This window comes from Mobula hypostoma, chromosome 2 (assembly GCF_963921235.1).
Source record: "Mobula hypostoma chromosome 2, sMobHyp1.1, whole genome shotgun sequence".
NCBI classification, from domain to species: domain Eukaryota; kingdom Metazoa; phylum Chordata; class Chondrichthyes; order Myliobatiformes; family Myliobatidae; genus Mobula; species Mobula hypostoma.
Window position 1 is genome coordinate 201,962,805 of NC_086098.1, and position 27,760 is coordinate 201,990,564.

The 27,760-nt window shown below is 39.9% G+C and overlaps 1 protein-coding gene across 3 annotated transcripts in view; it reads right to left on the reverse strand.

The window, feature by feature from the left end:
* The window catches only part of LOC134342813 (sodium-dependent lysophosphatidylcholine symporter 1-like), a 40,722-nt gene extending 13,635 nt beyond the window's left edge, over positions 1 to 27,087 (reverse strand). The window contains exons 1-8 of one of the 3 annotated variants that reach the window (XM_063041412.1): positions 27,000 to 27,087; positions 24,774 to 24,899; positions 22,903 to 23,027; positions 15,594 to 15,726; positions 9,473 to 9,551; positions 8,662 to 8,819; positions 6,145 to 6,235; positions 4,491 to 4,612 (exon numbers count right to left, since the gene is read on the reverse strand). In XM_063041412.1, the coding sequence (XP_062897482.1) occupies positions 4,491 to 4,612; positions 6,145 to 6,235; positions 8,662 to 8,819; positions 9,473 to 9,551; positions 15,594 to 15,726; positions 22,903 to 23,027; positions 24,774 to 24,899; positions 27,000 to 27,017 (852 nt within the window). In that variant the 5' untranslated portion in view covers positions 27,018 to 27,087. Of the gene's footprint in view, positions 1 to 4,490; positions 4,613 to 6,144; positions 6,236 to 8,661; positions 8,820 to 9,472; positions 9,552 to 15,593; positions 15,727 to 22,902; positions 23,028 to 24,773; positions 24,900 to 26,750; positions 26,937 to 26,999 lie in introns of those variants that run through there. The other 2 variants (XM_063041413.1, XM_063041411.1) reach the window with 2 other exon arrangements.
* Positions 27,088 to 27,760: the final 673 nt, after the last annotated feature.

Here is a 27,760-nt window from a genome sequence, read left to right on the forward strand (position 1 = left end):
GTTCCAGCTCCTTACATGTATGGTCATTTTCACATGTTTCAAAACAGAGAATGCAAAGGTCACTAGTTTGTGGGGATAGGGTGAGGCAGGAGCACTGGAGAATACTGTAGTGCCGCTGAATTCCATTATTTCCTCACTCGTTTGCTGAAAGCATTTAAAAGCAGAAAATGTTGGGAATACTCAGTAAGTCAGGCAGCACACTTGAAGAATTGCAGAAATACAAGGAGGAGAAAATATGAGGTGGTGACCAAGTGGGACTGAATGACACGTTTTTCTTTTGCACACAAATGGAGTTGGTTACAGCTGAGAGTCACAGTAGTTAAGTTTGTTAATCACAATTGATCTAACTGGAGATGAGAATAAGAAATAGTAGTTAGGGCAGAAGAAGGTGGAAAATAATCAATGCTGAAATAATACTCTGACACAGCAAACATTGCAAATGTTGGAATTATGAAATCTAAATATAAAAGAATTCAGGAAGTTCTCAGTAAGTTAGGCAGCACTTGCAAGAAGGATAAAGAGTCAAGTTAATGGTTCTTGAGCTTTCTCTGGAATAGGCTTGTACTTGGACTGGGAATGGGACACAGAGAGAAAGTGAGGGGGAAAATGAAAGATCCAAATCTTTCTTGCAGAGTGAATGACGGAGTTCTGCAAAGCTGTCACTCAATCTATATTTGGTTTCTCTGTGAATACCAAAGGCAGTACCTGGTCTTCCTACTCGTGAAGCTGGTTGAACCCTACTGGAAGTAATGCACAAAATGCTCTAAGAACTCAGCAGGTCAGGCAGCATAGATAGTTCCTGCAGCATTTTGTGTGTGTTGCTTGGATTTCCAGCATCTGCAGATTTTCTCATTTGTTTGCCCTACAGGAAGTGCTGGAATACACAGTGCATTCCTCCATTGCCTTCTCCTCTCATGTTCTCTTTGCCACAATATGATTTGTACTCAATGTCTTCATTTGGAAAGTAGAATAAAAATCAGGATTAATATCATTGGATTTTGGACCCGTTGGAGTTTACACAGTGGGAGACAGATTTCAAAGGAAGAGAGCAGGGGGCAGTCAGGGCATTCTGCACACCACAGTTCCCGAGGAGATGTTGGATTCTGCGTAACAGGAGGGAGGTTTCAAAATAAGAGAGGGGGGAGTCAGGACATTCTGTGCATCACAATTACTGACGAGACATTGAATTTTGCATAGTGGGAGAAAGATTTCAAGAGAAAAAGTGGGTGCAGTCAGAACATTCTGCGCACCACCATTCCCAAAGATACTGAATTTTGCTTAGTTAGGCACTTGGCAAGGACCAATAAAAAGAAGCCAGGCTTAAGTGGTGTGGCCATTGTTGGAGTGGACCAATATTGGAGTAGGGGAGTTCAGCCTTTGGTTCAGAGAGACTTTGGTGAGGAGAGCTTTAGGCTGTAGGTAGATGTTTATTCTTCATTTTTTTTCTTTCTTTTTTATTGCATAGTTAGAGCAGTGGGGATGCCAGGCAAGGGATAGTGGAATGCTCCTCTTTTGAGATGTGGGAAGGCCAGGAGACTTCTATCATCTCTGATGACTACATCTGCAAGAAGTGAATCTAACTGCTTCTTTCAGACTGTGTTACGGAATTGGAGATAGAGCTGGATGAACTCTGAATCATTCTTAAGGCTGAGCGGTTGACCTACAGGCAATACTGGGAGGTAGTAACATCATGGAGCTGAAAGGGTTAGGCAGAGTACCCTGTGGCCATTCCCATCAATAACAGATGTACCAATTTGGATACCATTGGGGTAATGCCTAGCAGAGGAAAGTTGCAGCACTCAGGTCTCCGGCACTGAGTTTGGCTCTGTGGCTCAGAAGGGAAAAGAAGTGAACTGAACTGTAGTGATAAGAGTTTGCAGCAGGCCAGGCAGCATCTATAGGAAGAAATACAGTCGACAATTCGGGCCGAGACCCTTCGTAGTCCTGATGAAGGGTCTCGGCCCAAAACATCGACTGTACTTCTTCCTATAGATGCTGCCTGGCGTGCTACGTTCCACCAGCATTTTGTGTGTTTTGCTTGAATTTCCAGCATCTGCAGATTTCCTCGTGTTTGAGGTGATAAGAGTTTAATTGCTTAGGGAACAGATAGGAGATACTGTGGATGAGAACAAGATTCCCAAAAAGTATGTTGCCTCCTGGGTGCCAGGGTCAGAAACATTTTGTATCAAGCCCAGAACAATCTTAACTGGTAGGGTGAGCAGCCAGTGGTCATGATCTACGTCAGTACCAATGACATAGATCGGAAGGGTGATGATGTCTGGGAGTTAGGTGCAAAGTTAAAGGACAGGTCCACCAGTGTTGTGATCTCAGGATTGCTAACATCCCATGTGCTACTGAGGCCATAAATAGGAAGATCGTACAGATATAGAAACATTGGAAAGGGTTATGACTAGTGGCCTCCCACAAGGATCTGTTCTGGAACCTCTACTTTTCGTGATTTTTATTAACGACCTGGATGTGGGTTAGAAGGGTGGGTTGGCAAGTTTGCAGATGACACAAAGGTTGGTGGTGTCGTGGATAGTGTAGAGAATTGTCAAAGATTGCAGAGAGACATTGATAGGATGCAGAAGTGGGCTGAGAAGTGGCAAATGGAGTTCAACCCGGAGAAGTGTGAGGTGGTACACTTTGGAAGGACAAACTCCAAGGCAAAGTACAAAGTAAATGGCAGGATACTTGGAAGTGTGGAGGAGCAGAGGGATCTGGGGGTACATGTCCACAGATCCCTGAAAGTTGCTTCACAGGTAGATAGGGTAGTTAAGAAAGCTTATGGAGTGTTAGCTTTCATAAGCCAAGGGACAGAGTTTAAGAGTCACACGGTAATGATGCAGCTCTATAAAACTCTGGTTAGGCCACACTTGGAGTACTGTGTCCAGTTCTGGTCGTCTCACTATAGGAAGGATGTGGAAGCATTGGAAAGGGTACAGAGGAGATTTACCAGGATGCTGCCTGGTTTAGAGTGTATGCATTATGATCAGAGATTAAGGGAGCTAGGGCTTTACTCTCTGGAGAGAAGGAGGATGAGAGGAGACATGATAGAGTTATACAAGGTATTAAGAGGAATAGACAGAGTGGATAGCCAGTGCCTCTTCCCCAGGGCACCACTGCTCAATAGAAGAGGACATGGTTTTAAGGTAAAGGGTGGGAAGTTCAAGGGGGATATTAGAGGAAGGCTTTTTACTCAGAGAGTGGTTGGTGTGTGGTATGCACTGCCCGAGTCAGTGGTGGAGGCAGATACACACGTGAAATTTAAGAGACTACTAGACAGGTATATGGAGGAATTTAAGGTGGGGGGGGGCTACATGGGAGGCAGGGTTTAAGGGTGGGCACAACATTGTGGGCTGAAGGGCCTGTACTGTGCTGTACTGTTCTATGTTCTATTAACATGTGACTCAGGAGACTGGGCAGGTGGGAGGGCCTCAGATTTTTGGATTGTCGGGCATTCTTCCAGGGAAGGTGGGATCTGTGCAGATGGGCAGGTTACACCTGAGGTGGAGAGGGTTAATACCTTTACGGGAAGGTTTGCTAGTGCTAAACAGGGAAAGTGATTTAAGCTAGAGTTACAGGAAGATAGGAACCAGAATGTCAGAGCAGATACTGGAGTGGTTGTGGGGAAAGATGTTGTTGAGCTTACATATAAAGTTAAGAATTGAAAGGTTGAGCATGATGGGACGAATGTTCTGAGTTTGGTATATTTCAATGCAAGGAGTATTGTTGGAAAAGCGAATGAACTTTGGTCATGGATCAGCACATGGAATTACGACAATGTAACCATTAGTGAGACTTGGCAGTTCAATGTCCGGAGTTTTAATATTTTAGACATGATAGCGCAGGAGGGATTAGAGGGGAAAGGATGGCATTATCAGTCACGGCAGTGCTCAGACAGGATAGGCTGGAGAACTCATTTATTGGAGCTATGTGTGTGGAACTGGGGAATAAGAAAGGGATGTCCATGTTAATGAGATTATATTATAGACCACCTAGCAGTCAGTGGGATTTAGAGGAGCAAATTTGTAGAGAGATCGCATACTGTTGTAAGAAACATAAGGTTGTGATAGTAGGTGATTTTAACTTTCCACATACTTCTCATACAGTAAAAAGGCTAGATGGGATAGGGTTTGGGAAATGTGTTCAAGAAAGTTTTCTTAATCAATACATAGAGGTCTCATCTAAAGAAAGGGCAATAATAGATCTCCTGTTCGTGAATAAGACAGGGCAAGTGACAGAAGTTGTGCAGGGGAACACTTTGCATCTCGTGATCATAATGCCATTAGTTTCAAGATAATGTAGGGCCAGATTTATTGACAGAATTATGAGCAATCAAATAGAGAATTCAAGACTATGCCATTTATTCAGATGCACTACTGTTGATTTTTTACATCAGAAACAAGCTTTTTTTTAAATAAATAGTTGATGCAAAAGCCTAATGACAACAAGTAAATACACTGCAACATTTTTGCTTGTTCAGTTACCTGAAAAGCTAATGAGACACACAGAAAGCCAAAGGTTAGGTTCAGGTATGGTCTGTGAGTCATTACGAGCTTCAAACCTGTCCTATATGACACACGTAAATGTTCCTTGGCAGCGTAACAGCCTGCATTGATCAGAATCAGATTTAATAGCACCAGCATATGTCATGAAATTTCTTAACTTTACAGCAGCAGTACAATGAAATACATGATAAATAGATATAGAGAAAAAAACTGAGTTACATTCAGTATATGTATGGACTATTAAATAGTTATGTTAAAATAAGTAGCGCAAAATAACAGAAATAAAAAGTAATGAGGTAGTGTTGGTGGGTTCAACGTCCATTTAGAAATCAGGAGGCAGAAGGGAAGGAGCTGAGTGTGTGCCTTCAGGCTTCTTTACCTGCTTCCCAATGGTAGCAGTGTGAAGGGGGCGTGTCTTGGGTAGTGGGGGTCCTTAATGATGGATTCTTTACCTGCTTCCCAATGGTAGCAGTGTGAAGGGGGCGTGTCTTGGGTAGTGGGGGTCCTTAATGATGGACACCACCTCTTAAGGCACTGCTCCTTGAAGATGTCTTGGATATTATGGAGGCTGGTACCCATGATAGAGCTGACTAATTTTACAAGTTTCTGCAGCTTTTTCCAATCTTGTGCAGTAGTCACCCACCACCCCAAACCAAATGGTGATGCAGCCAGCCAGAATGCTCTCCACCGTACATTTGTAGAAGTTTTTGAGTGTTTTAGTTGACAAACTAAATCTCCTCAAACTCCTAATGAAATTGAAATATAGCCACTGTCTTGCCTTCTTTATAGCTGCGTCAGTAAGTTGCATCCAGGTCCTCAGAGATATTAACACGCAGGAACTTGAAATTGCTCACTCTCTCCACTTCTGATCCCTCGATGAGGATTGGTTTGTGTTCCCTCATCTTACCCTTTCCTGAAGTCCATCATCTGGTCTTTGGTCTTGCTGATGTTGAGAGCAAGGTTGTTGCTGTGACCTCACTCAGCTAACTGGTATTATTTCGCTCCTGTATGCCCTTTCGTCACCATCTGAAATTCTGCCAACAATGGCTGTATCATCAGCAAATTTATAGATGCTGTTTGAGCTATGGCTAGCCACAAAGCCATGGGCGTGGAGAGAGTAAAGCAGTGGGCTAAGCACACATCCCTGTGGAGCGCCAGTGTTATCAGCAAGGTGGAGGTGTTATTTCCAATCCGTACAGATTGTGGTCTTCCGGTTAGGAAGTCAAGGATCCAGTTGCAGAGGTTTCAAAAAAATTAAAGAGCCAATTATTATACAAATAATAGCTTTGAAATACAACTAAATGGTTCAGTCACCTCCTGAGGATATATGTAATGAGTAAAACCTGTCAAGAATGTGTAAAACTTAAACCTGTCCAATCTGTTTGCCATTCTTAAACTAAGTTGTAAAATTCAGTAGCTGGCCCCATGCATGAAAAGTGGCTGCTCTGGTAAGGTATTGGATGTCAACCGACTCCAACAGGATGCAACCTTTAATAGATAGGAATGGAGAAAAAAAAAGGAAAAAAAAATGTAAAAAGTAATTCAGCATAGCAGCATCCAGGCAGCAATTAAAACTGAGCAACCTTAATTTGCTTTCACGTCTCTGGATTGCAGTCACATCCCAGTCACTTACCTGCATGTTCCTTTACTCCAAGTAGCAGAATCAATGAACAGAGTAAGTAAAGGCCAACGATCACTATTGCTGCCAGCATATAAGCCCATTTCTGTAGAAATAGAAAACGACCTGTTTCTGGTATGGAAAAACCTAAACCCACGTATATAAAATCTCCTTAGACAATTGTAACTGTACAGAATAATTCTTCTGATTAAAAAGTAATCAAGCTACTCAATTACTTTATTTAACCAAATATTCTAACTGAAACTTATTCCACTTATTGATCAATTTTTATACCAAGCCTTCAGGGAGGTATTGAGAACCTTAAAAGGCATGTATTGGAGAGCATATCAAAGCCCTGCCAAAGTGGCCAAGAAGGAGGGCATTACTTCAGACACTACACATCTACCCCCCCTTTCAGCCAGCTCTTGCCCTATCTGTGGTACGCTCTGCAGTTCCTACATTAGCCTCTTTAGCCATTTCACAACACAAACCAGAACAGAAACAAGTCATATTTGATCCCGTGGGCACGTAAACACGAGGAATTCTGCAGATGCTGGAAATTCAAGCAACACACATCAAAGTTTCTGGTGAACGCAGCAGGCCAGGCAGCATCTCTAGGAAGAGGTACAGTTGACGTTTCAGGCCGAGACCCTTCGTCAGGACTAACTGAAGGAAGAGCTAGTAAGAGATTTACTATCTCTTACTAGCTCTTCCTTCAGTTAGTCCTGACGAAGGACCTCGGCCCGAAACGTCGACTGTACCTCTTCCTAGAGATGCTGCCTGGCCTGCTGCATTCACCAGCAACTTTGATTTGATCCCGTGGGACTGCCTAAGAGATATAAAGAAGAAGTGATCTTAAATTTTCACTATGTTCCCCTTTACTCTTTAATGTTTCATTAAACCATGCTAGTGTTATGGATGTACTTACTTTCTAAAAAATTATTTATTACGCAGGGTTACAAGACCATTCCTATTTAACAAAAAAGCCAAGTTTCTGCTCTCTTTCTCCTAACACACTCCCTTAATTCCTGGGGCCATTTTTCACTCTTCCCTATGCCATATACAGACCTTAAATTACTACAGCACTAGCAGTCACAGAAGACAAAACAGCAGTAGAACTTCAAGTTCTATTGCTCTTTTGGTCTTCTACGGAAGCAAGTGGGATACTGTAAGCAATGGCATCATGATTTGAACAGGAAGTGCAGGGAAATCTCCAACAATACATTGAACAGCAGTCACTGCCTCAGGCAGATTAGAGTAACAGCATTCTCAAGTTCAAAAACTGCTGTCTCTAATGTATCTTTTGTTGTTCTCACTGTACAATACAGTAATGCATTTGCTTTTCCCAGTTACTCTTCTGCTGTGCACACATTTGTCCTTGTCAAAGTAAAATACTGCATATAGACCAGAGTGTTTAACATATTAGGTGTAATAAATATTGAAAATGCTGGAAAGAGCAAATCAAGCAGTAGGAGTGCCTGCTGCAAGACTGTGATAAGGGCTTCTTTCAGTCGGCACCAGCACTAACTAATTAAATTTTAGTCTCCGCCCCATCATAATGTTTTCTTTTTCTTCTCTCCACCCATCATCTCATTTTTTACAACTATAAACTCATTTCATGCCAAATGTTACCCAGTTTTGATAAAAGATCGCCAACTGATTAGTTAAGTGTTTTGCTCCTCAGTAATGCTGCTTCAGTTGCAGAGTATCTCTAATATTTTTTTTACTTTCTCCCCCTCACCCCCCAGATTAACAACATCTGCAGTATTTTGCTTTATGGTTTAAATTTGCATTTAGCTGTGTTCTGGTTTCTTTAGCTCTCCATCTAATTTCTCTTTTTATTTATAAATGAATACCAAAAGGATCACATAATAGCTTCCATTTTGGTTTACTGATCATTTATTTCATTGTGCCCAAAGTAACACAGAGATCATGCAATGCCTATCATATTGCCAAGTGCCTCAATCTGCAAGATACAGTTACAGGAAATGGATCCTAAGCACGTTGATGGAGTTCAGCTATGACTTCCGTGAATTTTAGAACAGGTTTAAGAGACACTTTTCGTATTTTCTTATAACCTAAAACACAAAATTTTGCCCTCTACAGAATAGATTGAGGAAATACAGTGACAGCAGAGTCTACTCTGGGCTTGTAATTTTAACATGGATACGGAGAATACAGGAAGTAGCATTAGGAAACATTATCCTACCTTCTGATTCCATTTTACCAAGGAGGTTGCCCCAGCAACAGCAGACAAAGAAAAACCTTGTAATAAGATTCACAATCCAGATTGGAGAGTTCAGTTTATATATAATTTCTGGTTAGACTAACTTTAATCTGATCAAGCTCCCACTTTAAAAAGACACAAAAGTCTATGTGCTGAATCTAGAAAAAAAAGATGCTGGCTTCAGGGAAGTTTTATTCATAACATACAACAGTACCGATTTGCCCTTCTGTCATATCCACTCATCTCTGAACAAAATTGCTATAGACTGAAGACGTTCCTGAGGTTTCTCAAAGAGCACCACTGACCGTGTCATTGAGGCTGTTTACTAGTGGAACAGTATCGTTGTCTGCTGTCCCATTCTGGATCAAGCGACAGGTTTTTACAGTTTGCTTGTGATAGGCACCTACAATCTGCCCCTGAATAGCAGCTCCTGCCAGGGTTGCCACAACTTCGACTCCCATTCCTATAAATGGACAGACAAGATCACCCAATTATAAAATAAGAAAACATACTCTACAATAGCCTATTAGCATTACCACACACAGTTTCAATACATGATCCTAACATGGTTACTTTATTGCCCTACTTGACAAAATATTTAAGTCATCCATTCTGCAGAAAAGGCTTTTGTGTTATGTTTTTGCTGAAATTTGAATAACTACAGATAAAGGGTATGGAATGATCAATACTAAGTACTGGAATAGCCATTTGTAAACCTATAAGAATGTTACTAATTGCAGAACTGCCAAGTTTAAAGCTTTTTCATTCAATGTCTTAGCAAACAGTTTGCACCTCTGCATATTGATCACGAGAAATCCTACCCGACTGACTCATTCGATGCCTAGTAGAGACCGAAATCAATTTGTAATATTTCTGCCACTCTCTCAGTCAAGATCTGTTAAACTCAACACATTCAGCTGGCAGGATGTGGTACCTTCCTGATTAAGCAATTGTATTCCAACAGAGATTAGCTACACCAACAGAATTATTCTGGGAAAGTAGTAAATATTAGATATGCAAAACATAAAGCACAAGGAAAGAGTAACCACATGGAATTGTCAGAAGAAGCAGCTAAAATAATATTAACGCTTTGGAAGAGGGCAAATTAACACTTACGGTATGCTGTAGCTGAATCTCTGTCGCGCTGACCACCACCTAGAAACATGGTTAATGCCGAATAGGGTACATGGAAACACTGTAGGAACAGAAATATTCAAAGCACGAAAAAAAACCGGTAAGCAATTGCCAGAGACAGATCCACAAATGCCAAGATTTTATAGGCAACATCAAATAATTAAATAATCAGGATTAAGAGATTAAGTGGGATAAGAATGTGCTTCCCCCCGTGAAATCTGAATTATCATTCTCGTCAAGGTTAAGAGGGAAAAGACACTTTGCTTATCCTGTTGGCTTAGATTCTTTAAGGATTTTAGGAAGATCGCCAGCCAAATTGCATATGCACAACATTGATACCAAGTTTGGAAGTTAGCAGTAAATGAAAGAAGGCTTTACAGGACTAAATAAATCCCTGAGCAAAAATAACAGTTGCTTCATGTGCAGTTAGAAACCATATTTAAAAATTAAGCTTTAGATAAATGCAACAGTTTACCATATGTACAGTGGGGGAGAATCCAAACTACAGGAAGTGCAGTTTATAATAATGGTGATTTAGATGGTTTGAGATTTAGCACAACAGCAAGTATTTGGAATTCTCTGAACAAAGGCTGTTGAAGCTCAGTCACTGAATATAGAAACATAGAAACATAGAAAATAGGTGCAGGAGTAGGCCATTCGGCCCTTCGAGCCTGCACCGCCATTTATTATGATCATGGCTGATCATCCAACTCAGAACCCAGCCTTCCCTCCATACCCCCTGACCCCTGTAGCCACAAGGGCCATATCTAACTTCCTTTTAAACATAGCTAATGAACTGGCCTCAACAGTTTGCTGTGGCAGAGAATTCCACAGATTCACCACTCTCTGTGTGAAGAAGTTTTTCCTAACCTCGGTCCTAAAAGGCTTCCCCTCTATCCTCAAACTGTGACCCCTCGTTCTAGACCTCCCCAACATCGGGAACAATCTTCCTGCATCTAGCCTGTCCAATCCCTTTAGGATCTTATACGTTTCAATCAGATCCCCCCTCAATCTTCTAAATTCCAACGAGTACAAGCCCAGTTCATCCAGTCTTTCTTCATATGAAAGACCTGCCATCCCAGGAATCAATCTGGTGAACCTTCTTTGTACTCCCTCTATGGCAAAGATGTCTTTCCTCAGATTAGGGGACCAAAACTGCACACAATACTCCAGGTGTGGTCTCACCAAGGCCTTGTACAACTGCAGTAGTACCTCCCTGCTCCTGTACTCGAATCCTCTCGCTATAAATGCCAGCATACCGTTCGCCTTTTTCACCGCCTGCTGTACCTGCATGCCCACTTTCAATGACTGGTGTATAATGACACCCAGGTCTCGTTGCACCTCCCCTTTTCCTAATCGGCCACCATTCAGATAATAATCTGTTTTCCTATTTTTGCCACCAAAGTGGATAACTTCACATTTATCCACATTAAATTGCATCTGCCATGAGTTTGCCCACTCACCCAACCTATCCAAGTCACCCTGCATCCTCTTAGCATCCTCCTCACTGCTAACACTGCCACCCAGCTTCGTGTCATCCGCAAACTTGGAGATGCTGCATTTAATTCCCTCATCCAAGTCATTAATATATATTGTAAACAACTGGGGTCCCAGCACTGAGCCTTGCGGTACCCCACTAGTCACCGCCTGCCATTCTGAAAAGGTCCCGTTTATTCCCACTCTTTGCTTCCTGTCTGCTAACCAATTCTCCACCCACACCAATACCTTACCCCCAATACCGTGTGCTTTAAGTTTGCACACTAATCTCCTATGTGGGACCTTGTCAAAAGCCTTTTGAAAATCCAAATATACCACATCCACTGGTTCTCCCCTATCCACTCTACTAGTTACATCCTCAAAAAATTCTATGAGATTCGTCAGACATGATTTTCCTTTCACAAATCCATGCTGACTTTGTCCGATCATTTCACCGCTTTCCAAATGTGCTGTTATCACATCCTTGATAACTGACTCCAGCAGTTTCCCCACCACCGACGTTAGGCTAACCGGCCTATAATTCCCCGGTTTCTCTCTCCCTCCTTTTTTAAAAAGTGGGGTTACATTAGCCACCCTCCAATCCTCAGGAACTAGTCCAGAATCTAACGAGTTTTGAAAAATTATCACTAATGCATCCACTATTTCTTGGGCCACTTCCTTAAGCACTCTGGGATGCAGACCATCTGGCCCTGGGGATTTATCTGCCTTCAATCCCTTCAATTTACCTAACACCACTTCCCTACTAACATGTATTTCGCTCAGTTCCTCCATCTCACTGGACCCTCTGTCCCTTACTATTTCTGGAAGATTATTTATGTCCTCCTTAGTGAAGACAGAACCAAAGTAATTATTCAATTGGTCTGCCATGTCCTTGCTCCCCATAATCAATTCACCTGTTTCTGTTTGCAGGGGACCTACATTTGTCTTTATCAGTCTTTTCCTTTTTACATATCTATAAAAGCTTTTACAGTCCGTTTTTATGTTCTCTGCCAGTTTTCTCTCATAATCTTTTTTCCCCTTCCTAATTAAGCCCTTTGTCCTCCTCTGCTGAACTCTGAATTTCTCCCAGTCCTCAGGTGAGCCACTTTCTCTGGCTAATTTGTATGCTACTTCTTTGGAATTGATACTATCCCTAATTTCTCTTGTCAGCCACGGGTGCACTACCTTCCTTGATATACACAAGACAGAAATTATTTTTAAAAATAATAAATACTTTATTGATCCCGAATGTGAGATTCTTTTGTTACAGCAGCAACATTTAAAACACACTTAGCAGTGTGTAGACTTAACTAATAAAGTACAGAATAAAACTATACACAATAATTTACCAATGTGCAATAATAATGTACAAAATAATAAAACAGAGACTATTGTACAGTGTGTTCTCCTGTCGCACAGAGATGAATGGCTGTATATGCTTATTGCATTTGCTAGGAAAGATTTTCTGTAAGGATCTTTGTGACAGCGGGGCTAAATGAGTCTGTTTGAAAGGGTGCTCCACTGCTTATTCAGTAGGTCATGGAGAGGATGTGTCAGATTGTCCATAATGGATAACAGTTTGTTTAGGAATTTCCTCTCCACCACTAACACAAGAGTCCGGGTTGTAGCCAAGGACAGATCCAGGATTTTTAATGAGTTTATTTAGTCTTTTTGCATCACCAGCACCGATGCTGCTTCCTCAACAAAAAGCCACAAAGAAGACCACACTTGCTACATCAGATTGGTAAAAGATTTTAAAGGCATTAATCAATAAAGCATTGAATATAAGAGTTGGGACATTGTAGTCCAGTTGTTTAAGTCACTGGTGAGGTCACTCATGGACTACTGTGTACAGTTTTGCTCACCATATTACAGAAAAGACACGGTTAAACTGGAAAGAGTATAGAAAGGATTTAAAAAAGATGTTACCAGATTTCAAGGACGTGGATCATAGGAAGAGGATGGCCAGGCCGAGTCATTATTCCGTGGAACATAGGAGAATGAAGAGCAACTTTAGAGAAGTGTTTAAAATTATGAGGCATAGATAGGGTTGATGGTTACAGTCTATTCCCCAGGTTAGGGGAAACTATAGGCGTAGGTTTAGGGTGAGAGGGAAAAGATTTAAAAGAGGCCCGAGGGCACCTTTTACACACAGAGGATAGCAAATATGTGCAATAACCTGCCAGAGGAAGTGGTTGAGGCTAGTTGAGCAGTATCATTTAAGAAGCACTGGATAGATGCGTGGAGGGGTGGGGCTTAAAGGGGCAAGGGTCGAACATGGCAAATTCTGACTAGTTAGGTTGGCACAGTGTTCAGCATGGGGACATAAGGCTGAAGAGATTGCACCTGTGCTGTGTTGCTCTATCAGTCTACACAGATATAGTACAGAAAAGTAAAGCTGAAGTTAAAAAATATAATCAGCCACAACCTAAATGAATAACAGTGCAGGCACAAGGAACCTAACTGGTTTCACCATGTTTTAATTCTACTGTCAAAATAGTGCATCACTACTGCTCCGAATGTGCCTGCACACCTACAAACTTCGTCTAGCAGTACTGGAAATTATGCAGTTTTAGCATCTTAGAAACTGAAGAGAACTAACATGTCTGCAGCCTTTCTCCCCCTTAGCTCAAACAGATCAGGCAACTGTAAAGACATCATATAGATGCCACAGTGAGATAACGTGTCACCCTCAGCTTTCTTTGACCTAAATCTAAAAACAAATCCAACTCAGATGTTAATGAAGTGAAGTAAACCACCTAATGATGGATTCCAAACATTATAGCATAGCATAGGCCCTTTAGTTCACGATTTTATGCCGACCTTTTAACCTACTCTGAGATCAATCTAACCCTTCCCTCCTACACAGCCCTTCATTTTTTTTTATCATCCGTGAGCCTATCTAAGAGTTTCTTACATGTCCTAATGTATCTGCTTCCACCACCATCCCTGGCAGTGTGATCCACGCACTCACCACTCTGTGTAAAGAATTTACCTCAGACTTTCTCCCAATCACCTTAAAATTATACCCCCTGCTAGCAGGCATTTCCACCCTGGGGAAAAAAAAAATCTGACTATCTGCTCGATCTAAACTTTGAACGATATGGCACGAAAGCAGCTTTACTTTGTATTTATCTACAGTTTAATCTCAAAGCATCACAAAGAATGGCTTAATTTTGCATGCTGGATTTAACTCAAAGAAGAATTGAATTACATTACTGTCTTTTATCCCCATACTTCCTTGTAAACGTCTGTCACGTTAGGATATTATTTTATACAGTTTAATAGAACATAGAACAGTACAGCACAGGAACTGGACTTCAGTCCACAATGTTGTGCTGAACCAGCTAAAAAGCAAATCAAAAAGACGCAAACACTAATCCCTCCTACCTACACCTTGTTCATATTCCTTCATCTTCCTTACATCCATATGTCCATCCAAATGTCTCTTAAAAGCCTTGAATACATTGTCATTACCACCATACTAGGCAGCGCATTCCAGGCATCCACCCTTCACATCCCCCTTGAACCTACCCCTTCTCACCTTCAATGCATGCCCTCTGGTATTAGACATTGCAATCTTGAGAAGCAGATATTCTCTATCCACTCTATCTATGCCTTCCATAATCTTGTAAACCTCCATCAGTTCTTCCATAAGACCATAAAGTATCGGAGCAGAATTAGACCATTTGGCCCAGTGAGTCTGCTCCGCCATTTCATCATGGCTGATCCAATTTTCCTCAGCCCTAATCTCCTGCCTTCTCCCTGTATCCCTTTATATTCTGACCAATCAAGAATCTATCAACTTCTGCCTTAAATATACACAAAGACTTGGCCTCCACTGCTGCCTGTGGCAAAGAATTCCAGTTTCACCATTCTCTGGCTAAAGAAATTCCTCCTCACCTCCATTCTAAAAGGACATCCCTCTATTCTGAGACTGTGTACTCTGGTCTTAAGACTCTCCCACCCTAGGAAACATCCTCTCCACATCCATTCTTTCACCATTCGATAGGTTTCAATCAGTTTGCCCTTCATTCTTCCGGATTCCAGTAAATACTGGCCTAGAGCTATCAAATGCTCTTCATATGACAAGCCATTCAATTCTGGAATCATTTTCATGAACCTCCTTTGAACCCTCTCCAGTTTCAGTACATCGTTTCTAAGGAAAGGGGCCCCAAACTGCTCACAATTCTCGAAGTGAGGCCTCACCAGTGCTTTATAAAGTCTCAACATTACATCCTTACATCTCCCCTCAGCCTCCGGCATTCCAAAGAAAACAACCCAAGTTTGTCCAGCCTCTCGTGATATCACATGCCTCCTAAACCAGACAGCAACCTGACAAACCTCTTCTGCACCCTCTCCAAAGCCTCAACATTCTTCCTATAGTGTGGCGACCAGAACTGTATGCAATACTCCAGGTGCAGTCTAACCAGAGTTTTATAAAGTTGCAACGTAGCCTCTTGACTCTTGAACTCAAAATGCTTTGCTTCTCAGAACAGGGAGGAAAAAGGTCCCAATATTTAGATCCACAGATATGATATTGAACATCCTACATGGATCAGCAAGCATTAGCTTGTTACAATACAACTGAGTTTAATTAGGTCGTCAGATTTAAAAAAATACTTACACTCATGCAGGTATGAAAGGCACAGTAGGTCATAAGGTACCAGACGAAACTGTATTCCCAGGACATTGTATAAGAAGGACTGAACCATAACAGGAAATATGAAACAATTCCAAATGGCATGGAAAACATAATCCTGGAAAAATCAGAATGTAGAAATTATTCAGCAGTGGCAAGATTCTTTAAAATTAAATACAAAAAAAAAAGTCATTTGCAGAATATTTTCTTCCCTTCACTTAATTCCTGAGATTTAGTTTGGCTGTAGTGTGCACATGTGTTTTCACACCTGCACATATAAATGATTGATTCACAGCGAACAGTCCCACCACCTAATGACCAATTTATGATACTAATATTTAGAATAACACCCACAAAATGCTGGAGCAGCTCAGCAGGCCAGGCAGCATCTACAGAGAGGAATAAATTGTTGATGTTTCAGGCCGAGACCTTCATCACGACTGAAGATATAGAACATCTGACTGAAGAATGAATATATGACTTGTACAGTCGGTCCTCTGTATCCGCAGGTTCAGCATCTGCGGATTCAACCAACCTCGGTCGAAAACATTTGAAAAAAAAATTCCAGAAAGTTTCAAAAAGCAAAACTTGAATTTGAGCATTGTTCACCTCTCGTCTCGTTCGTTCGCCACTTGTGTTGTGAGCCAGAGGAAGGAGTTTAGGGCTAGTAAGGGATGGCTGGCTAGCTATGTAATGCGCTACAGCCCCAAGAACTTAAAGATCACGGGAGGATCGGCATTGGCTGATGCCGAGGCATCAGCATTCCCAGAAGAGCTACGATGGTTGCATCTGTACTGAACATGTACAGACTTTTTTTCTTGTCATTATTCTCAAAACAATACAGTACAACTATTTACATAGCATTTATATTGTATTAGGTATTATAAGTAATCTAGAGATGATTTAAAGTATACCGGCGGATGTGCATAGGTTATATGCAAATACTACGCCATTTTATATAAGGGACTTGAGCATCCACGGATTTTGGTATCTGCAGGGGGATCCTGGAACCAATCCCCCGCAGATACTGAGGGACGACTGTATTCAGAACAATTGCTGGTTAAGACATTGAAAATATGCACTGCATTCATTAATAAATATTTGTTTTTCTAATAGATCTTCTTTATCGTTCAGGTTCTATTTCATGATAAAACATTTCTTTAATCTCTGCATGGTTGACAAAAAAGTGTCCAAGAAACTAATAGTGTGAATATAGGGTATAAAGAAAGAAAATGTTCTTAATTTTAGAAAGCAACATGTATAGCAGGAGCCACAACCCAGGGTCCACTGACCCCTCAGTTAACGATAGAGTCCATGGCAAAATAAAGGATAGGAACTCCTGATCCATAGAATCATAACACCATACAGAGAAATGGCAAAGAATGAGGCCCTGTGGCCCACCATGTCTATCAACTATCAACATCAATCCCTATTTTAATTTTCCCATATTCTCATTACCTCCCTTCAGATTCTAACACTCACCTACACACTAGCACCAGCTTACATGATTTGAGAGGAAAATGGAGTAGTGAGGTGAAACAGGCACCGTGGGAAGACCAAAAGACAATAAAATATAGGAGCAGAATTCCGCCACTCATTTTCTCACCATCGAGTCAGATCCACCATTTCATCATAGAAGATCCAATTTCCCTCTCAGCCACAATCTCCTGCCTTCTCCCGTTACCCTTCACACCCTGACTAATCAAGAATCTATCAACCACTGCCTTAAATATACCCGATATACAGGCCTAATTCCACAGATTCACCGTTCTCTGGCTAAAGAAATTCCTCCTCATCTCCACAAACTGATCACCCAGTCAATATTGAACCCAGGTCTCTGAAACTAATGTAGCAGCTCCACTAGCTACACAACCAGATTTAGTGTTTCAAGAGAAAGACCAGTCTGATGAAGATGTTACACCTGAAATACTGTTTTCCTTTCTACAGATGCTGCTTGGCCTGCTGATTCTTCTCAGCTTTTTTGCTGTTACATACAACGCAAAATTTTGATCCTAGCTTTTTGTGTTAGAACAGAATCATAATTTATCTCATCTACATGGTAAAAGGCTTCAAGAATTAAAGTGATTCTATAGCATCAATTAAAAGACAAGCATTGAATATTTGTCAGTAGTAAAATGGATTGCACATTGTAATAAGGAGAAGGAGAACATTTTCCTTAGAAATGTTAATCACCAGAAAGTCTTGCTAAAGAATGAATAATAGATGCTTTAAGACCATAAGCCATGGAAGCAGAATGAGGCTATCTGGCCCATCAAGTCTGTTCTGACATTCAATCACGTCTGATTTATTTTCTCTTTCAACCCTATTCTCCTGCCTTCTTCGCATAACCTTTGACATCCTTACTAATTAAGAACCTATCAACTTCTGCTTTAAATATACCCATTGGCTTGGCCTCCACAGCTGTCTTTGGCAATACATTTCTCAGATTCACCACCCTCAATCTAAAGAAAGTCTTCCTCATCTCTGTTCTAAAGGATCATCCTTCTACTCTGAGTCTGAGCCCTCTGGTCCTAGACTCTCCCACAAATGGAACATCTTCACCACATCCAGACTATCTAAGTTTTCAATATTTGATATGTTTCAATGAGGTCCCCTTCATTCGTCTAAACCCCAGTGGGTTTTGACCTAGAGCCATCAAATGCTCATCATAGGTTAACCCCTCCTTTCCTGGGAACATTCTCGTAAACTTCCTCTGGACCCTCTCCAATGCCAGCATATCCTTTCTTAAAGGGCATAAAACTTTATACTTTATTGTCGCCAAACAATTGATACTAGAGCATACAATCATTACAGTGATATTTGATTCTGCACTTTGTGCTACCTGAGGTACAAATCGATAGTAAATTTAAAAAATTTAAATTATAAATCATAAATAGAAAATAGAAAAGGGAAAGTAAGGTAGTGCAAAAAAAACGGAGAGGCAAGTCCAGTTATTTGGAGGGTACGGCCCAGATCTGAGTCATGATCTGTTCAGCAGTCTTATCACAGCTGGAAAGAAGCTGTTCCCAAATCTGGCTGTACGAGTCTTCAAGCTCCTGAGCCTATAATACTAAACTGTAAGCCTAAACTGCTTATAATACTCCTAGTCTGATCAACACCTTATAATAGCCTCACCATTACTTTCTTCCTTTCATATTCTAATCCTCTTGAAATAAATTCTAACATTGCATTTACCTTCCTCACCACCGATCCAACCTGTAAAGTAACATTTAGGGACTCCCAAGTCCCTGTGCGCTTCTGATTCCTGAATCTGACCATACATTTCTCTACACAGTATTCCATCTGCCATTTCCTAGTCTGTTCTCCTAATAGGTCCAAGTTTTTCTGAAAATTGCTGCTTCCTCTACGCTATCTGTCCCTCCACCTATCTTTATATCATCCACAAACTTGGTCACAAAGCCATCAATTCTGTCATCCAGATCATTAACATATAACGTGAAAAGTAGCAGACCTAGCACTGACCCCTGCAGAACACAGCTAGCCAATCAGAAAAGGCCACATTTATTACTGCCTTCTGCTAGTCAGCCAATTATTTGGCAGAATGCCAGTACCGTTCCTGTAATACAATAGGCTTTTATCTCACTTAGCAGCCTCATGTGTGGCACGTTCTGAAAATCCAAGTAAGGAACATCCACTTACTCTCCTTTGTCTATTCTACCTGTTATTTCCTCAAAGAATTCCGACAGATTTGTCATGCAGCTTTTCCTCTTAAGGAAACCAGGTGGCAGGGTAACATAGCAGTTAGCAATATCACACTACCTCACATGAGATCACTGATTGGGATTCGATTCCCGCAGTTGTCTGTTAGAAGTTCATACATTATCCCGTGACCGTGTGGGTTTCCTCTAAGCTCTCTGGCTTTCTCCCATATTCCAAGAACGTACAGTCAGGGTTAGTTATGAGCATGTTACATTGGCACGGGCGATACTTGCAGGCTACCCCCAGAATAATCCTCACTGATTTGACTTGACGCTAATGACACATTTCACTGCATGTTCAATTGTACACATGACAAAAAAAACTAATCTTTATCATGATCACTGAAGATGGTGGTTCCAGTCTTTTTATATCAACAGTGGTGACTATAATATGCACAATGTTAAGTGAATACTCTGAGCTTAAAATCACAGCATGTTTAACAGAAGCTGAATCAAAAACTGCTGAGCTGACAGGGAAATTGCTTCATATAAGTTTGTTCCTTTTTTTATATATATATATATAATTTTGAATGAGTTTTCAAACTTGATTACATGGAATAATAATATCTACCCTCCCCCCACAACCCTTCCCCCCGATATATACCCCTACCTAAAAGAAAGAAAAGAAAAAGAAAAAAAAGAAAGAAAGAAAAACTGCCTGGATATTGGAAGGTCTCCACATGCTCCATGGGATTCGAAATAAATTTAATATATTTATTTGTTACTTTCTCCAAAACCAACATCTTTATCATTGGAGCACCTAGATATGCCAACCTATCTTTTGTAAATAAGGGTGCCAAATATTCAAAAATGTATCATATTTATCTCTTAAATTATAAGTAATTTTTTCAAGTGGAATACAGCTAAAAATTTCATTATTCCAACGATCCATACTTAAATACGAATCCGATTTCCAAGTAACTGCTATAGCCTTCTTGGCTACTGCCAATGCAATTTTCATAAATTCTTTCCGGTATTTATTCAATTTAAGTTTCGGTTTTATCCCTTCAATATCACCTAATAAAAATAATATAGGGTTATGTGGAAGTTGAGTTCCAGTAATTTGTTCCAATAAAACCCTTAAATTTATCCAAAAAGGGTGAATTTTGGAACAGGACCAACTAGAATGTAAAAAAGTACCAATTTCTTGATTACACCGAAAACATTGATCAAATAAGTTTGAATTTAATCTATTTATTTTTTGCGGTGTAATATATAATAGGTGTAAAAATTATATTGTATTAATCTGAGTTGAACATTTATTGTATTTGTCATACTGTCAAGACATGGTCTTGACCAATTTGTTTCATCAATATTAATACTCAAATCCATTTCCCATTTTTGTCTTGACTTGTGAATTCCTTGTTTAAGTGCCTGTTTTTGAATCAGATTATACATAAAAAAATATTTTTTTAAATTTTTCCTTTTTGAATTAAAATTTCAATTTCATTAGGTTTCGGCAAAAACATTGTTTGACCCAGTTTGTCTCTTAAATTAGCCCTTAATTGAAGGTAACAAAAGAAAGTGTTATTTGATATTTTCTATTTATTCTTTAATTGTTCAAATGACATCAATATACCTCCTTCATAACAGTCTCCTATACACCTAATCCCTTTTTGGTACCAATTATATAAAGGTTGATTATCCATTGTAAAAGGAATAAGTCTGTTTTGGATCAAAGGTCTCCTTGCTAATGAAGATTTCTTTATTTCATCATCAACATTTATCTTATTCCATAGATCAATCGAATGTTTTAATATAGGAGATTCTTTCTTTTCCCATAGCCATTTAGATTCCCATTTATATATAAAATCTTCGGGTATATTTTCTCCTATCTTATCTAATTCTATTCTAATCCATGCCAGTTTTCGTTCGTCAAAGAAAGATGCAATAAATCTAAGTTGATTTGCTTTATAATAATTCTTAAAATTTGGAAGTTGTAACCCACCTAACTCAAATTTCCATGTCAACTTTTCCAATGATATTCTTGACATCTTACCTTTCCAAAGAAATTTCCTCACACATTTATTTAACTCTTGAAGAAATTTCTGTTGCAGTTGTATTGGTAGTGTTTGAAATAAATACTGTAATCTAGGAAATATATTCATTTTTACAGCATTAACTCTACCCACTAATGTTATTGGTAATATCATCCATTTGTCAAGATCTTCTTGAATTTTTTCCAACAGTGGTAAATAATTAAATTCATATAAATTCTTTATATCATTATCAAGTCTTATACCTAAATACTTTATACCATTTATCGGCCATCTAAATTGGGTTGCTAATCGACATTGACTATAGTCTCCTTTAGTAAGAGATAAGAATTCACTTTTATCCCAATTTATTTTATACCCTGATACTTTCCCATGTTCTTCCAATCTAGAAGATAGTTTACGTAACGAATACAGTGGGTTTGTTAAATAAATCAAAACATCATCAGCAAATAAATTAATCTTATATTCCTCCTGATTAACTCTAAAACCCTTAATATCTGAATCAATTCTAATTAGTTCTGCTAATGGTTTTATCGCCAATACAAATAAAGCAGGTGATAATGGACAACCTTGTTTAGCTGACCTTTTTAACTGGAAATGGTGTTGAAATTTGACTATTTGTCACTACTTTAGCGATAGGATTAGTGTTTAAGGTTTTAATCCAGTTTATAAAAGGTACTCCTAACCGATATTTTTCTAATACATTAAATTAAAAAATCCCATTCCAATCTATCAAATGCTTTTTCTGCATCCAAGGCTGCTACCATACTCATTTCCTCCCTTTTTTGTGCCAAATGAATTATACTAAGTAGCCGAGTTACATTATCTGCCAATTGTCTATTTTTAATAAATCCTGTTTGATCCATATGTATTAATTTTGGTAAATATGTAGTAAGCTACCAGATAAAATTTTTGTTATTATTTTATAATCCGTGTTCAACAAAGAAATAGGCCTATATGATGCTGGTTTTAAACGATCTCTATCTTTTTTTGGCAATACTATTACAATCGCTGTCGAGAAAGATTCTGGAAGTTTATGTGTTTTTTCCGCTTGACGTATTAACTCCATAAAAGGAGAAATTAATAAATCTTTAAACTTTTTATAAAACTCAGGCAGAAAACCATCCTCTCCTGGAGATTTACTACTTTGAAGTGATCCTAAAGCTTCTTCAACCTCTTTTAATGTAAAAGGCATATCTAATCCCTTCTGTTCTTCCAAATTCAATTTTGGAAGAGTTATTTGTGATAAAAATCTTTCTACCTCATTAACATCGTTTTGTGACTGCGATTGATATAATTCAGAGTAGAAACTTTTGAAGGTTTCATTGATTTCTAAAGGTTTATAAGTAATTTTATTTGCACTTGTTCTAAATGCATTTATCGTTTTGGAGCCTGCTCTGTTTTCAACTGCCAAGCAAGAATTTTGTGTGATCTCTCACCTAACTCATAACACCTTTGCTTAGTTCAAAGAACAAAGCAAGTGAAATTCTCCTGACCACAGAGTTTATTATAAAACACAGCTCCAAACATATTGCTGTTTGCAATTCTATACATTTATATTATTTAGGATAACCTTACCAAGGAAGCAACTTGCCAAATCTTGTTCTTCTGCTTTTGCTGACAAGGAACCCAACAATAGGATCAGTGAAGGCATCCCAAACTCGACCAATGAAGATAATCAGAGATGCATAGAAAGCCTCCATCTGAAACAAAAAGTTCACAAAACATATTACTGTGCATATATGGTTCACAATTTTTTTTAAGCCCCAGATTTAATTTAAAAGTCAGGAGAAAGCCTCCAAATGAATCAGATTGATACAAAATAATGTAGGCTAAGACTTAAATCTAAATTTATATAACATTCATAAAACATTAAAAAATACAATTTCACATGGGCAGTGAACACCAAACATCAGAAGGAAATAATACAGAGCAATTGGGTATGCCTTAAAAATGAATCAGTAATGTTCAGGAACTAATTCCAGGACATAGTGCCAAGGTCAAGGCAATATAGCTGCAACAGTACAAATGATTAAAAAGTGAGTAGCAGCAATATCTTAGAAGACTTTAAAATGAGGGTTGGCAGACAAGTTACCAATCTACATACATCAGATGCATGGATTCTATTGCAGTGGATACAACAGAACAATCTCAGCTGTAACTATTGTGAGGGGATCCAGGAGTGCACCTATTAACTGTTTGAAGAGAGACAGAGAGAGACATTCGTCATTGATGGGTTGTTTGGAAAGGAGAGTGAGACGAAGATTAACAGTTGGACTGTCACTTTAAGGCATTGGAAGTAACTTTGGATTTCTACTGAGTTTGGAGTTGGAGACAGCACCGAGCAGCTCGAAAGTTGCTATGGTGACTGACAGGACATTATTGATGTTACTTTCAAGGACTTGTTGCCTGCTTGTGCATTTCTTCACAGACAAAGGAAGGAGGGACTCTTTGAATGACAGGTGATGCTCAGCCTGGTTAAATAAATGGGAGGTCAGATGATACAGACCTCAGACACATGATCTGGACACTGAATGAGCATTGTTGTGCCCACAGAGAAAGTGGGTTTTGAAGGATCGATTAGGCAGATCGATCCAAATTGCTATTCCAGTGAAGGAGAAGGGGTTGACTGGTGGGGAGTTGTTTTTGTGTCCACCCTTGCCGGGGTGATAGCTCCACCACAGGAAAACCGGTCCCCCTGGTAAAAGTCACAGTCGGTGACTTGTAAAGGATTTCGGAGGACGACAAGAAGATCGACGGCATCAGCTCACCTGAAGACTCAACTCTCTCTCTCTCTCTCCCCACTGCTATTCAACTACATACCATGAACTGAACTGAACTGAACTTTACTCAACATCGTAAGACTGTATCTTTTTACCCCTAGACTTAAAGAAGCTTGGTTTTCATACACATATTTTCACACTTACCGACTTACGTGTATATATATATATATATATATATATATATATATATATTCATTGCTAACCTGTGTGAGTTATTTACTTTGATATTATTGTATTGCATAGTTACTAATAAATATTATTAGTTGTTAGCAATACGAGACTCCAAAGTGACTTCCATTTCTGCTGGTTCTTTATCCCCGTCACGGGGTACGTGACACTGTGCCTTGAGCAAAGTAGATCAACATATCCAGAACAGTGAATTAGTTAATAGGCTACGAGTGATCAGATATTGCATGATTGCATTACTGGTAACATCAATCATCTTGCTGAAGAAAGAATGGCCAATTAACCTAATAGCTAGCCATCTTTCGGACGTGGGGCAAGTTACATTAGTTTGCTTTGTAGATTTCACTTTGGGAACTTTCAGTAAGAAAGGAGAAGCCTGGATATCCCAGTTCAACAGTGATGAGAGATAAACAAATCCAACCAGATTACACAGATTAGTAAATTTGGAAATGAAGGAGGATTTGTGTACTTAAGTCCTACCTGGACCACATCCAGCAAGAAGATCTGGAGGAAAAACCCAATAGCAGTCCCTGTCATTTGATATGGAGCACCTCCCACAGCAAAACAAAATTTCTGGGAAAGTGGCAGTGCTTGTCTATTGCTCTTCTGTGGGGAAGAAAGACCAACAGATTCAGAGAAAGGCATGATTAAACAGACAGTTAAACTAGAGGTCATGTTATCAATATTCCTATTCTTCCTTGTTATACTGTCCTTACTGAAATATTGTTCCTCAATCATCAACAAATTTTGGTAACTCACCCAGTCAATATTCCTTCATGTGCCAGGTATTTTACTACAGAATGTTTCACAATCGCCTCCTGTTCTGATCTCACTCCAAATCCCTCAGGAATAATTGCTAAAAGGAGACACTGGATCTAAAAGGAATCATTACTGCTTTGACTGGTCCTCTTAAATATGGCCAAAAGTATTTTGGAATTTATCTTGTTAAATTTTAAGCAGGCTTGTATTTTGTTCTGGCAGTTAGTTAAAATAAGTGTTCTGTCAAATTAATTTAAGGGTTACCATAAGATATAGGAGCAGAATTAGGACATTTGGCCCATCTAGGCTGCTCCACCATGACTGATTCATTTCCCTCTCAACCCCAATCTCCTGCCTTCTCCCCATACCTCGTCATGCCCTAACTAATCAAGAATCTATCAATCTCTGCCTTAAATATACCCAATGACTTGGCCTTCACAGCCACCTGTGGCAAAGAATTCCACAGAATCCCCACTCCCTGGCTAAAAAAATTCCTATTTATCTCCTTCCTAAATAGACATCCCTCTGGTCTGAGGCTGTGTCTTCTGGTCTTAGATTCCCCCACCAAAGGAAACATCATCTCCATATCCACTATATTGAGGCCTTTCAACATTCAATAGGTTTCAGTGAGATCAACCCTCCTCCCCCATTCTTCTGAATTCCAGTGAATACAGGTCCAGCACAATCAACACTGATCAAATGATAAGCTTTTCAATCCCAGAATCGTTTTCATGAACTTCCTTTGAACCCTTTCCAATGTCGGCACATCCTTCCTTCGATAAGGGGCCCAAAACTGTTCACAATACTTAAAGTGAGCCTTTACCAGTGCTCTATAAAACCTCAATATTACATCCTCGTTTTTATATCCTAGTCCTCTTGAAATGAGTGCTAACATTTCCTTTACCTTCTTCACCACCGACTCGTCCTGCAAATTAAACCTTTAGGGAATCCTGCACGAGGACTCCCAAGTCCCTTTTCACCTCAGATTTTTGCTTTTTCTCTCCATTTAGAAAATAGACTACTTCCCAACACTGTACCACATCTGCCACTTCTTTGTCCATTCTCCTAATCTGTCTATATCCTTCTATAGCCTCACTGCTTCCTCAACGCTATCTGCCCCTCCACCTACCTTCGTATCTCTGCAAACTTAGCCACAAAACCCCTCGCCAAAATTATTGACATATATGCAAAATAAAGCGGTTTTACACAAACCCCCTGTAGAACACCATTAGTCACCGGCAGTCAATCAGGAAAGGCTCCCTTTATTTCCACTTTTTGCCTCCTGCCAATTAGCCAAAGCTCTATCGATGCTAACACATTTCCTTAAATGTCATGAGCTCTTAACTTGTTACCACAGGACGCTGAAATGCACAGCTCATTCCTGTGGAAGGAGTACTTTTCGACCACACAGCAACTCGTCTCACAACTACTGTCACTTTGCAGCTTAAATTCTCCAATTTAACTTCTCCACAGTCTCCTCTAACTTTATCCAGTACTTGCCCAACTCATTAACAATTGGTCTCGGCACAGATGCTGTCCGAGATGCTAACATTTTTAGTATTTCGGTTTTATTCCAGCAAGCTTTGATCTCTTTCAGTTACCTTAACACCTATTGCATATTTAAGATCTGCATTTCCCCTTTTGCTCCTCAGCAAACGACCGATCTTTTTAGCATTTGATTTCCTAGCTGCTTCTCACCTGTAGGACCCGCACTGAGCCCCCGGGCTTTGGCTCGGCCTCGGCCTCCTGCAGCAGCTTCTCCCCCAGGCACTGCTCCTGAGACCCCATCCCGCACTTGACAGGACTAAGCTTGCCAACTGCGGCAGCCTCAGCCAGAGCCGTCACCTCGTCACCGCCCGGAGATTGTGATTGAGCCACGAGCGGAGCAGCGTCACCTAACACACAGAGCACTCACTCCGGGACAATGACAATGACACTGCTGCTTACCCGACCCGCAGCAACCATCAAACCAGCCACGCCTCCACCTCGTCGATTTTACAAACTTCTGTTCAGCACCATGTTCGGGTTCTTCTGCCACCCACACCCCCAAGGGGTGGAGCGAAGATGACAGCGCACACCCGTCTGACGCACTGTACGATTCCGCACTGCACTCTCCCAATTCTAGTAGATGACATTAATCAACATTAATTAAACAATGGTGGGCTTTATTTTACACGCAAGGTAAAATAAAATATATATTTGAAACTACCTGTTAAATCCTATTTCCTACTTTAAATTTTGCAGCTTAATGATTGTTATTTATCGTTTTTGCACAATATTTCCTCTTGCGATTGTTTTGGATGGGGGTAAAAAGATCCATTTCATCAGTGAATAATACAATTTTTTTTTCAGCAAGATACAAGGGAACAAGGAAACTTTTGTTTCAAGACTTAGTGAAGCAATCAATTATCTTCAAAAGAAAATTACATTACATACGCGAAAATCTGCACGATTATAGGGAAACAGAACTATGGGATGACAAAGCCAGCAATGAGTCGATGTCCTATAACGTAACAATTCTGATATATTCCAAGTAGTCCCAATCTTCATTACCCCATCTATTATGCTGCTATTTTGTGCGATACGTAGAACTTCATCCTCTACAGTTTTGCTCACCAATTGTATCTAAACCCTAAAGTAAACTACAAAACCTTTAGAATCTTCAGTGTCTTTACACAGGTGTAGGAATAGGGCAAGCTCGGTTTTAC